The 13451-nt window shown below is 45.3% G+C and overlaps 1 protein-coding gene across 1 annotated transcript; it reads right to left on the bottom strand.

Annotated features, from left to right (window-relative positions):
• Positions 1–9776: 9776 nt before the first annotated feature.
• Positions 9777–13140, bottom strand: LOC119326383 (nucleotide-sugar uncharacterized transporter 2-like). The gene is made up of 7 exons (XM_037600039.1): positions 12658–13140; positions 11486–11637; positions 11168–11376; positions 10998–11091; positions 10578–10744; positions 10313–10483; positions 9777–10190 (listed from the first exon to the last, which is right to left on the bottom strand). Exons 1-7 carry the CDS (start codon positions 12791–12793, stop codon positions 9920–9922), a joined length of 1200 nt encoding a protein of 399 aa, XP_037455936.1. The 5' UTR covers positions 12794–13140; the 3' UTR covers positions 9777–9919.
• Positions 13141–13451: the final 311 nt, after the last annotated feature.

Raw genomic sequence — 13451 nt, 5'->3', positions numbered from 1 at the left:
TCATAGGAACATGTATAAGTCATGAAGAAAGCAATAGCAATATACTAAACGATCAAGTGCTAAGCTAACGGAATGGGTCAAGTCAACCACATCATTCTCCAATGATGTGACCCTGTTAATCAAATGACAACTCATGTCTATGGCTAGGAAACATAACCATCTTTGATTCAACAAGCTAGTCAAGTAGAGGCATACTAGTGACACTCTGTTTGTCTATGTGTTCACACATGTACTAAGTTTCCGGTTAATACAATTCTAGTATGAATAATAAACATTTATCATGAATTAAGGAAATAAATAATAACTTTATTATTGCCTCTAGGGCATATTTCCTTCAGTCTGCCACTTGCACTAGAGTCAGTAATCTAGTTCACATCACAATGTGATTTAACACAAATATTCACATGTGTATGTGATTAACACCCATAGCTCACATCGTCATGTGACCAACTCCCAAAGGATTTACTAGAGTCAATAATCTAGTTCACATCGCTATGTGATTAACACCCAAAGTGTACTAAGGTGTGATCATGTTTTGCTTGTGAGAGAAGTTGGGTGTGTCACATTCAGAGTCGTATGTATTTTGCAAATATTCTATGTCTACAATGCTCTGCACGGAGCTACTCTAGCTAATTGCTACCACTTTCAATATGTATCTAGATCGAGACTCAGAATCATCTAGATAGGTGTCAAAGCTTGCATCAATGTAACTCTTTACGATGAACTCTTTGTCACCTCCATAACCGAGAAATATTTCCTTATTCTTCTAAGGATAATTCTGACCGCTGTCTAGTGATCTACTCCTAGATCACTATTGTACTCCCTTGCCAAAATCCGGGCAGGGTATACAATAGGTCTGGTACATAGCATGACATACTTCATAAAACCTATGGCTGAGGCATAGGGAATGAATTTTCATTCTCTTTCTATTTTCTGCCGTGGTCGGGTTTTGAGTCTTACTCAACTTCACACCTAGCAACACAGGTAAGAACTCCTTCTTTGACTGTTCCATTTTGAACTACTTCAAAATCTTGTCAAGGTATGTACTCATTCAAAAAACTTAAGAAGTGTCTTGATCTATCTCTATAGATCTTGATGCTCAATATGTATGCAGCTTCACAGGGGTCTTTCTTTGAAAAACTTCTTTCAAATATCCCTTTATGCTATCCGGAAATTCTATATCATTTCCAATCAACAATATGTCATCCACATATAATATTAGAAATGCTATAGAGATCCCACTCACTTTCTTGTAAATACAGGCTTCTCCAAAAGTCTATATAAAACCATATGCTTTGATCAACTCATCAAGGCGTATATTCCAACTCCGAGATGCTTGCACCAGTTCATAGATGGATCACTGGAGCTTGCACACCTTTTTAGTACCTTTAGGATCGACAAAACCTTCTGGTTACATCATATACAACTCCTCTTTAAGAAATATCCATTTAAGGAATGCAGTTTTGACATCCATTTGCCAGATTGCATAAAATATGGCAACTACTAACATAATTTGGACGGATTTAAGCATCGCTACAGTTGAGAAAATCTCATTGTAGTCAACACCTTGAACTTGTCGAAAACCTTTTTACAACAAGTCGAGCTTTGTAGATAGTAACACTACTATCAGTGTCCGTCTTCCTCTTGAAGATCCATTTATTTAATATGGCTTACCGATCATGGGGCAAGTCCACCAAAGTCCACACTTTGTTCTCATACATGGATCCCATCTCAGATTTCGTGGCCTCAAGCCATTTCGTGGAATCTGGGCTCATCATCGCTTCCTCATAGTTCATAGGTTCATCATGGTCTAATAACATGACTTCCAGAATAGGATTACCGTACCACTCTGGTGCGGACCGTACTCTGGAAGACCTATGAGGTTCTGTAGTAACTTGATCTGAAGTTACATGATCATCATCATTAGCTTCCTCACTCATTGGTGTAGGAATCACTGGAACTGATTTATGTGATGAACTACTTTCCAATTCAAGAGAAGGTATAATTACCTCATCAAGTTCTACTTTCCTCCCGCTCACTTCTTTCGAGAGAAACTCCTTCTCTAGAAAGGATCCATTCTTAGCAACGAATATCTTGCCTTCGGTTCTGTGATAGAAGGTGTACCCAACAAGTTTCCTTTGGGTATCCTATGAAGACGCATTTCTTCGATTTGGGTTCGAGCTTATCAGTTTGAAGCTTTTTGACATAAGCATCGCAACCCCAAACTTTAAGAAACGACAACTTTGGTTTCTTACCAAACCATAGTTCATAAGGCGTTGTCTCAACGGATTTTGATGGTGCCCTATTTAAAGTGAATGCAACTATCTCTAATGCATAACCCCAAAACGATAGTGGTAAACCGATAAGAGACATCATAGATCGCGCCATATCCAATAAAGTGCGGTTACGACGTTCGGACACACAATAACGTTGTGGTGTTCCAGGTGGCGTGAGATGTGAAACTATTCCACATTGTTTTATATGAAGGCAAAACTCGTAACTCAAATATTCTCCTCTACGACTAGATCATAGAAACTTTATTTTCTTGTTACGATGATTCTCCACTTCACTCTGAAATTCTTTGAACTTTTCAAATGTTTCAGACTTGTGTTTCATTAAGTAGATAGACCCATATCTGCTCAAGTCATCTGTTAAGGTCAGAAAATAACGATACTCACCACGAGCATCAACACTCATTGGATCGCATACATCGGTATGTATTATTTCCAATAAGTCAGTAGCTCGTTCCATTGTTCCGAAGAACGGAGTTTTAGTCATCTTGCCCATAAAGCACGGTTCACAAGCATCAAATGATTCATAATCAAGTGATTCCAAAAGTCCATCTTTATGGAGTTTCTTCACGCGCTTTACACCGATATGACCCAAACGGCAGTGCCACAAATATGTTGCACTATCATTATCAACTTTGCATCTTTTGGCATCAATATTATGAATATGTGTATCACTATGATCAAGATTCAATAAACCATCAACATTGGGTGTATGACCATAGAAGGTTTTATTCATGTATATAGAATAACAATTTATTCTCTGTCTTAGATGAATAATCGTATCGCAATAAACATGATCTAATCATATTTATGCTCAACGCAAACACCAAATAACATTTATTTAGGTTCAACACTAATCTCTAAAATATAGGGAGTGTGCGATGATGATCATATCAATCTTGGAACCACTTCCAACACACATCATCACTTCACCCTCAACTAGTCTATGTTTATTCTGTAACTCCTGTTTCAAGTTACTAATATTAGCAATCGAAAAAGTATCAAATACCTAGGGGCTACTATAAACACTAGTAAGGTACACATCAATAACTTGTATATCAAATATACCCTTGTTCACTTTGCCATCCTTCTTATCCACCAAATATTCAGGGCATTTCCGCTTTCAGTGACCATTTCCTTTGCAGTAGAAGCACTCAGTTTCAGGCTTTAGTCCAGCTTTGGGCTTCTTCACGGGAGTGACAACTTGCTTTCCATTCTACTTGAAGTTACCTTTCTTTTTCTTTACCCTTTTCTTGAGACTAGTGGTCTTATTAATCATCAACACTTGATGCTCTTTTCTTGATTTCTACCTTCATTGATTTCAGCATCATGAAGAGCTCAGGAATCATTTTCGTCATCCCTTGCATACTATAGTTCATCATGAAGTTCGAGTAACTTGGTGATGGTGATTAGAGAACTCTATCAATCACTATCTTATCTGGAAGATTAACTCCCACTTGATTCAAGCGATTGTAGTACCCAGACAATCTGAGCACATGCTCACTGCTTGAGCTATTCTCCTCCATCTTTTAGCTATAGAACTTGTTGGAGACTAAATATCTCTCAACTCAAGTATTTGCTTGAAATATTAACTTCAACTCCTGGAACATCTCATATGGTCCATGACGTTCAAAACGTCTTTGAAGTCCCGATTACAAGCCGTTAAGCATGGTGCACTAAACTATCAAGTAGTCATCATATTGAGCTAGCCAAACGTTCATAACGTCTGCATCTGCTCCTGCAATAGGTCTGTCACCTAGCGGTGCATCAAGGACATAATTCTTCTATTCAGCAATGAGGATAAACCTCAGAACACAGACCCAGTCCGCATCATTGCTACTATCATCTTTCAACTTAGTTTTCTCTAGGAACATATAAAAAACATCGGGAAGCTATACGCGAGCTATTGATCTACAACATAATTTCCAAAATACTATCAGGACTAAGTTCATGATAAATTAAAGTTCAATTAATCATATTACTTAAGAACTCCCACTTAGATAGACATCCCTCTAATCATCTAAGTGATCACGTGATCCAAATCAACTAAACTAGTTTCGATCATCACGTGGAATGGGGTAGTTTTCAATGGTGAACATCACTATGTTGATCATATCTACTATATGATTCATGCTCGACCTTTCAGTCTTAGTGTTCCGAGGCCATATCTGCATATGCTAGGGTCGTCAAGTTTAACCCGAGTATTTCTGCATGTGCAAAACTGGCTTGCACCCGTTGTAGGTGAACTTTGAGCTTATCACACCCGATCATCACGTGGTGTCTCGGCACAACAAACTTTGGCAATGGTGCATACTCAGGGAGAACACTTATACCTTGAAATTTAGTGAGAGATCATCTTATAATGCTACCGTCAATCAAAGCAAAATAAGATGCATAAAAGATAAACATCACATGCAATCAATATAAGTGATATGATATGGCCATCATCATCTTGTGCCTTTGATCTCCATCTCCAAAGCACCGTCATGATCACCATCGTCACCGGTGCGACACCTTTATCTCCATCGTAGCATCGTTGTCATTTCGCCAACTATTGCTTCTACGACTATCGCTGCCGCTTAGTGATAAAGTAAAGCAATTACATGGAGATTGCATTGCATACAATAAAGCGACAACCATATGGCTCCTGCCAGTTGCCGATAACTTTGTTACAAAACATGATCATCTCATACAACAATTTATATCACATCATGCCTTGACCATATCACATCAAAGCAAGCCCTGCTAAAACAAGTTAGACGTCCTCTACTTTGTTGTTGCAAGTTTTACGTGGCTACTACGGGCTTCTAGCAAGAACCGTTCTTACCTATGCATCAAAACCACAATGATATTTCATCAAGTTAGTGTTGTTTTAACCTTCAACAAGGACATGGCGTAGCCACACTCGATTCAACTAAAGTTGGAGAAACTGACACCCGCCAGCCACCTATGTGTGAAGCACGTCGGTAGAACCACTCTCGCGTAAGCGTAGGCGTAATGTCGGTCCGGGCCGCTTCATCCAACAATACCACCGAATCAAAGTATGACATGCTGGTAAGCAGTATGATTTGTATCGCCTACAACTCACTTGTGTTCTACTCGTGCATATAACATCTATGCATAGACCTGGCTCAGATGCCACTGTTGGGGAATGTAGTAATTTCAAAAAAATTCCTACGCACACGCAAGATCATGGTGATGCATAACAACGAGAGGGAGAGTGTATCTTCATACCCTTGAAGATTGCTAAGCGGAAGCGTTTATCAACACGGTTGATGCAGTCGTACACCTTCACGATCCGCCCCGATGAAGTACCAAACGTACAGCTCCTCCGCGTTCAGTACATGTTCAGCTCGATGACGCCCTCGCCTTCTTGATCCAGCAAGACAGGCGAAGAAGTAGATGAGTTCCAGCAGCACAATGGCGTGGTGACGGTGTTGGTGAAGAACAATCTCCACGGGGCTTCGCCTAAGCACTACGAAAACTATGACGGAGGATAAACTAGAGGGGACAGGGTTGCCGGCACATGGCTTGGTGTTTCTTGATGTGTCTTTGGTGCTAGCCCTGCCCCTCTATTTATATGTTGAGCCTTGGAGTAGAAACTTGGAGTAAAAGCCTCCACAAAGTCGGTTTCACCCGAAAGGCAAGAGTCCTTTTTGGACTCTAGGGCCAGACGCCAGGGTTCCCGGCGTGTGAACCCAGACGCCAGGGACCCTGGCGTCTGGCCCTTGGACCCCTGTACTCCGACCGATCCAAGTACCGAACGTACGACACCTTCGTGTTCAGCACATGTTCAGCTTGATGACGTCCCTCGTACTCTTGATCCAGTTGAGGCCGAGGGTGAGTTCCGTCAGCACGACGGTGTGGCGACGGTGATGCTGATGCTACCGGCGCAGGGCTTCGCCTAAGCTCCGCAACGGTATGATCAAGGTGTGTAACCGTGGAGGGGGGCACCGCACACGGCTAAAAGGTCAACTTGTGTGTTCTAGGGTGCCCCCCTGCCCCCGTATATAAAGGAGGGAGGGGAGGCTGGCCAGCCCTCCTTGGTGCGCCCCAAAGGGGGAATCCTACTAGGATTCCAAGTCCTAGTAGGTTTCCACCAAGAAGGAGAGAGGGGGAAGGAATGAGAGGGAGAGAGGGAGAAGGAAAGGGGGGTGTAGGATTGAAAGTATGTCTAGAGGGGGGTGATTAGACTACTTGACCAAATAAAAACTTATCCTTTTCCCAGTTTTAGTCTTTGGCAGATTTTAGCTAACTTAGCACAAGTTAAGCAATCTCAACACAATTCAAGCAAGCATGCAAAGAGTATATGAGCAGCGGAAAGTAAAGCATGCAACTTGCAAGAATGTAAAGGGAAGGGTTTGGAGAATTCAAACGCAATTGGAGACACGGCTGTTTTTGTCGTGGTTCCGATAGGTGGTGCTATCGTACATCCACATTCATGGAGACTTCAACCCACGAAGGGTAACGGCTGCACGAGTCCACGGAGGGCTCCACCCAAGAAGGGTCCACGAAGAAGCAACCTTGTCTATCCCACCATGGCCGTCGCCCACGAAGGACTTGCCTCACTAGCGGTAGATCTTCACGAAGTAGGCGATCTCCTTGCCCTTACAAACTCCTTGGTTCAACTTCACAATCTTGTCGGAGGCTCCCAAGTGACACCTAGCCAATCTAGGAGACACCACTCTCCAAGAAGTAAAAAATGGTGTGTTGATGATGAACTCCTTGCTCTTGTGCTTCAAATGATAGTCTCCCCAACACTCAACTCTCTCTCACGGGATTTGGATTTGGTGGAAAGAAGATTTGAGTGGAAAGCAACTTGGAGAAGGCTAGAGATCAAGATTCATATGGTAGGAATGGAATATCTTGGCCTCAACACAAGTGTAGGTGGTTCTCTCTCAGAAAATGCAAGTTGGAAGTGTAGGTTCGTTCTAATGGCTCTCTCCACAAATGAAGAGGAGGTGGAGGGGTATATATAGCCTCCACACAAAATCTAACCGTTACACACAACTTGCCAATCTCGGTGGGACCGAATTGAGAAACTCGGTCAGACCGATTCAGCAAATCTAGTGACCGTTAGGATTTTCGGTGGGACCGACATGCAACTCGGTAGGACCGATATGGTTAGGGTTAGGGCATAATGAAATCTCGGTGAGACCGATTACACAAACTCGGTGGGACCGATTTTGGTAATAAGCTAACCAGAGAGTTGGTCAGGTAAACTCAGTGGAACCGGTTCGCTCATTTCGGTGAGATCGAAATGTTACGAAAAGGAAACAGAGAGTTTACATTGCAATCTCGGTGGGACCGATCGCTCATCTCGGTGGTACCGAAACGTTACGAAGGGAAACAGAGAGATTACAATCCCATCTCGGTGAGACCGAGATCCCTATCGGTGAGACCAATTTGCCTAGGGTTTGTGGCAGTGGCTATAACATCTGAACTCGGTGGCGCCGGATAGAAAGAATCGGTGGGGCCGAGTTTGACTTTTGGTTTAGGTCATATGTGGATGTGAGAAAGTAGTTGAGGGCTTTGGAGCATATCACTAAGCATTTTGAGCAAGTAAGCCATTAAGCAACACCTCATCCCTCCTTAATAGTATTGGCTTTTCCTATAGACTCAATGTGATCTTGGATCACTAAAATATAAAATGTAGAGTCTTGAGCTTTGAGCTTGAGCCAATCCTTTTGTCCTTAGCATTTTGAGGGATCCACTTTTCTCATCCATGCCATTGCCAATCATTGAGCTTTCCTGAAATATTCATCTTGAAATAGCATTAGCTCAATGAGCTATATGTTGTTAGGAATTACCAAAACCACGTAGGGATAGTTGCACTTTCAGGGTGGGGGGGCGCCGCCCCCTTTCCCTTGTCCTATTCGGACTCAAGGGGGGCGGCCAGCCCTCCTGCAGGCCTCCTCTCTCTCCACTAAGGCCCATCGAGGCCCATTAGTTCCCCGGGGAGTTCCGATAACCCTCCAGCACTCTGGTTTTATCCGAAACTTCTCCAGAACATTTCCGGTGTCCGAATATAGTCGTACAATATATCAATCTTTATGTCTCGATCATTTCGAGACTCCTCGTCACGTTCGTGATCTCATCCGGGACTCCGAACAAACTTCGGTCATAAAACATATAACTCATAATACATATCGTCATCTAACGTTAAGCGTGCGGACCCTACGGGTTCGAGAACTATGTACACATGACTGAGACACATCTCCGGTCAATAACCAATAGCGGAACCTGGATGCTCATATTGGCTCCTACATATTCTACGAAGATCTTTATCGGTCAAACCGCATAACAACATACGTTGTTCCCTTTGTCATCGGTATGTTACTTGCCCGAGATTCAATCGTCGGTATCATCATAACTAGCTCAATCTCGTTACCGGAAAGTCTCTTTACTTGTTCCGTAATACTTCAGCAACTAACTCATTAGTCACAATGCTTGCAAGGCTTATAGTGATGAGTATTACCGAGAGGGCCCAGAGATACCTCTCCGAAACACTGAGTGACAAATCCTAATCTCGATATATGCCAATCCAACAAACACCTTCGGAGACACCTGTAGAGCACCTTTATAATCACTCATTTACGTTGTGACGTTTGGTAGTACACAAAGTGTTCCTCCGGTATTCGGGAGTTGCATAATCTCATAGTCTGAGGAACATGTATAAGTTATGAAGATAGCAGTAGCAATGAAACTGTAACGATCATAATGCTAAGCTAACGGATGGGTCATGTCCATCACATCATTCTCCTAATGATGTGATCCCGTTCATCAAATGACAACACATGTCTATGGTTAGGAAACATAATCATCTTTGATTAACGAGCTAGTCAAGTAGAGGCATACTAGGGACTATATATTTTGTCTATGTATTCACACATGTACTAAGTTTCCGGTTAATACAATTCTAGCATGAATAATAAACATTTATCATGAATTAAGAAAATAAATAATAACTTTATTATTGCCTCTAGGGCATATTTCCTTCAATACCGAGATGTGGCGCAAAGTGGTTGAGGGGGTTGCACGGTTTAGACCCCGACGAATCCATCCAAAACACGACGATATCAAAGGTCGGGCTGCGTCGAATCCAGCGCCGGTGGCGAGGGCCATATATCTGTTGATTTAAGCATCTACGGCGGCAGGAGAGGACCAAATTGGGATGGGGAGGAGCACAACAAGTCCTATGGAGGATCAAAAGTGGCGCGTGGTGAGCGACGTAGGCAAGAAGGGAGGCACCGGGATAGATGCAACACGGGGTGGGGTGGGTGCGACCGAGGGGAGATGGGGCATTTTTTATTCGGGTGGGTGGGAGGCTGACCAAATATAGGAGTTCGTGATGCGAGGAGTATTTTTTTTTCTCCTCTAACCATTATACAAGTTTGGCTAGGTGCCGGTTAGAGGAGTAAACTAAATATTTTACTTCTCTAACCACTATTTTTTTGCACTAAGAAGTTTTTAAGTGTAAAATCATTGAGAAGACACCTGCCAATGGGAAAAGGAATAATATAGGAATCTAAAATCACAAGTTCTTCTATGTACAACAGATGCAGTGAGAGTCTACCACAAACGAGGTTTACAACATAACCGACCACCAAAGTCACCTAACTCCCAACTCACACGGAGTCCTCGTAGTCCGAGCTGCCTCCATCGCCAGCGGGCTTGCCCATGAAGGAGTTGGATCTCGACGGCGGCTTCTTTCCGCTGGGCGCCGCCGACTCCTTCTTGAGGCCCAGGTAAGTGTAGAAGGACATGCCGCCGAGGGCCACGACGGCGCCGCAGATGCTGGTGACCCCGGGGTCCGAGCGGAAGATGAGGTAGCCGGAGAGCATGATGACGATGGTCTTGAACTGCCCCAGCACCACGTGCGACAGCGCCGAGGTCGCGCTGCATGCATGCCACAAGCAAATCAACACGGAGTCAATTAGCAGCAAGTTCATCTTCTTACCCATTTTGAAATCTCACAAGGAAGAATGTTCTTGTTAAGAAGAGAGGAAAAATGGTCTCACCCAAGGGCCAAAGCGCCGGACCACTGGAGGAGGAAGCCGAACAGAGCAGAGATGACAATGGCACAACTATTTCTGAAATTCCAATTGAACAGCAGCAGGCCCGGTGGATCCAGCAGAGGCATCAGCGCCAGCAAGAAGAATATGGTGACGGGGGTCGTCTTCCACATCAGCCTGGTTGATCGAACAATCTGTGTTATGTTACTTAACCGAAAAACAATGCGACGACGCGTCTCCTGCGGATCGAAATGCAGAACTTGGAACTTACGCGAGGGCGGTCCAGTTTCCGGTCTGCTGCAGATTCGACCACAGGATCTTGTTTACCGCGCTAGGGACGATCCAGGCCAATGCTACGCAGGCGCCGAAGAAGTTGAACTCTAGGTCTGTGACGGTGGCCACAGCCACTCCGATTGACACAGTTGCTAGTGTGATGACCTGTGTAAATGTTGAAGCAGGATTTCCGGTTAAAACTGAATAAATTTGACAGCATAATAGGTATGCACTATCGACAACAAACAAACACATGCACACATATGGCATGAGTGGTAGTCTGCTAGAGAGACAACAAAACATGTATTTACAGCACAATTTGTTGGGTTTTCTTCCTCTGAAGAAATATGAGGACAGTTGTGTTCAAAGTACAGAAAAGGCATGTGCAGCTCATCAGTAACTATGGAGGTAAACCTACCTTCTGGCAGGAAACCTTCTTCTTAAAAAGCATGAACTCCGCTGCGACGATTGTCGGAGTCACGGCAATCTTAGCCATTTGGTAGAAACCTACACTGAATAGCAAGGATACTGAGAACACATAAAGCAACATCACTGAACATACATAAATGGAAACAGAATCCGGTTTACCTATTGTGTTTCAAGCTCACGTTCGCAAGCCCGGTGGAGAGAGACATCACGGCGCCCAGAGCGAACAGAGAGGAGAAGGGCGTCGACTTGGAAGGCGGCGCAACCGGCAGCAGGGACAGGGCCTTGAGGATCGCCATGAGAACCAACGCCACCGCGTAGTGGATCAGTGACAGCGCAATCGGGTACTTAAACCCGACACTCCCCATCACCTACAAGACAATTGATCCGAGAGTTAAATGAAATCTTGCTACTAACTCGTAGTACATGAAGTAAACGAAGGCGGCATATGTAGGTGGATGATTTGGGGATTGTACGTACCATTTTGTTGGCCACGATGATCCCAACGGCGACGGCGAAGTTGAAGGTGAGCGCGACGGACGGGCCGCAGAACCGCTGCTGCTGGCGCTTGGCCCCTTCCGAGCTGTGCATCTCGTTGTACAGGGAGCTCCGCAGCTCCTCCAGCGCCCGACCTGTACGTAGGACGACGGGGCGCCATTAAGGGTGCGTTTGGTTACAAGGGTGGTCATGAATGGGTTGGGATCGTTCAAAAAATAGACATGTTTGGTTATAAAGCACATGAATGGTTCAAGTCAAAAAAAGAAAATATGCCTTGAAGATGCTGAACCGTTCCACCCAACCAAATCGGTCGAATCAAATGGCCACGCTTTGCATGCATGACTATGTGAGCATGACTGGTGGTCCCGTCCTAAATAATTAGCTCATCTCTTATATTCAGCCAAACGCATGAATTGAATGGTTCAATCCCAAATAAATTGAACGGTCTCAACCCATTCATATGACACCTTCAACCAAACGCATCCTAAGTCAGTGGGCGTAAAAACTGGATCAGGTTTTTCACACGTTGATTTTCAGAGCAACTCCATAGGATTTCGTGAGAGATGGAGTGTAGCAGGAGCATGTGCAGATAGTGGGGCGCCATGGTGGACACGAACCATGGCGAGATCATATATATTTTGTGCCATTCCGTACGTTGTGGAACCCATTGGGGAGGAATGCTAGGGCTAAAGAACACAATAATACACTAGGGCAGAGTAATGGCACCACGGATGAAATTAACTTGCTAGTCTCACTGATGCAGAAATTGCTAAATAAAGATTTCAGAGGTGCGTGAAGAAGGGGATAAAGAAAGCGTCACACTTTGGCGATGATGCCCTGGAGCCCCGCACCGGAAAAGGATCCAAACGGAGCAGGCATGCCGAGCAACAGGCAGCCAGCAACGACCTTGCCGTTCCCAGGGAAATGGCGCCCAACAAACCGCGAAAGGGCGCAGCTATCGTGCCGCTTCCCCGCACCAAAATCTGCCGAAATTTCGCAACAAAACGGGAGCAGTTCTCCTTGGCCTGGAGAATCTCGCTGACTTGACTTCTGGACCAAAAAAATTGGCACGAACGGAACAGAAGAGCAACCGCGCATGCAGAAAGGGGGGAGGAGAGGATTGACCGGCGGAGGAAGAGGGCGACGGTACCGACCGGTCTCGCCGGCGTCGCTGTCCTTGCGCTTGATGAAGCGCCTGCCGCCGCCGGCCAGGACGGCCTCCCAGACGCCCATGGCCGTGACGGCGGCCACCTCCGACGCGTCGACCCGCCACCACCGCAGCTTCATCATGCCGCTCTCGCTCGCTCGCTCGCTCGCTCGCTCACTCCCGGGCAAGGCGAGGAGGCAGAGGAGTTAACGACGACAAGGGCAGCATGGATTCAATGAGTGGCCGGTGGGCGGTGCTTGTGGTGCCGGGCTATTTCGGGGCCGACGCTCGTTTTAGGAGGGCGGACACGGGCGGGAGGGAGGGTACCACTGCGGGGCAGGCAGCGGCCTAGGCGAAATGCGGGAATGGCAAACAGTGGTGGTGGTGGCCGGTGGCTGGTGGTGAGTGGCGATGAATTGAAGGTGGCGCGAGAGAGGACGGGGGCGAGTTTAAGTGGTGGCGTCGTCGTGGGCAGTACCTACGTATGTACGTGAGGTGGTTGGTTTCTTGGCCTGCTCGCACTGCTGCTTTCCGGGAGGAGTTTTTGGGCTCGTTTCAGAGTGAGATTGTTCTGGAAGATCGCCGGAGCTGTTGGGTTGTTCTGTTAGGATGGCTTTCCTTTTAAGTTTGTACCGGAGATTAACCTTTTGAGGGGAGAGACCCTGTGGAAAAAGACCTTTTTGGTGTAGTATGCACGACGGTGAGGTAACTGCACCCAATGCTGGCACGTACTGCGCCACATTCATCTGCCGTCCGTCCGCGACAAGTGATGGATGGGGAAGCCTACCTCTCTGCCCTACC

The sequence above is a fragment of the Triticum dicoccoides genome, chromosome 6B (genome assembly GCF_002162155.2).
Source record: "Triticum dicoccoides isolate Atlit2015 ecotype Zavitan chromosome 6B, WEW_v2.0, whole genome shotgun sequence".
Lineage (NCBI taxonomy): Eukaryota > Viridiplantae > Streptophyta > Magnoliopsida > Poales > Poaceae > Triticum > Triticum dicoccoides.
Note: the sequence above shows the minus strand (reverse complement) of the source record. Positions and strands in the feature narration are given on the sequence as shown.

Excerpts from the sequence above, each read along its gene's own strand:
- LOC119326383 (XM_037600039.1), bottom strand. The coding sequence starts at position 12,793 with ATGATGAAGCTGCGGTGGTGGCGGGTCGACGCGTCGGAGGTGGCCGCC. Across the intron at positions 11,377-11,485 it reads TCATCGTGGCCAACAAAATG|GTGATGGGGAGTGTCGGGTT; the intron begins GTACGTACAATC and ends ATTGTCTTGTAG. Across the intron at positions 10,745-10,997 it reads AGAAGGTTTCCTGCCAGAAG|GTCATCACACTAGCAACTGT; the intron begins GTAGGTTTACCT and ends ACATTTACACAG.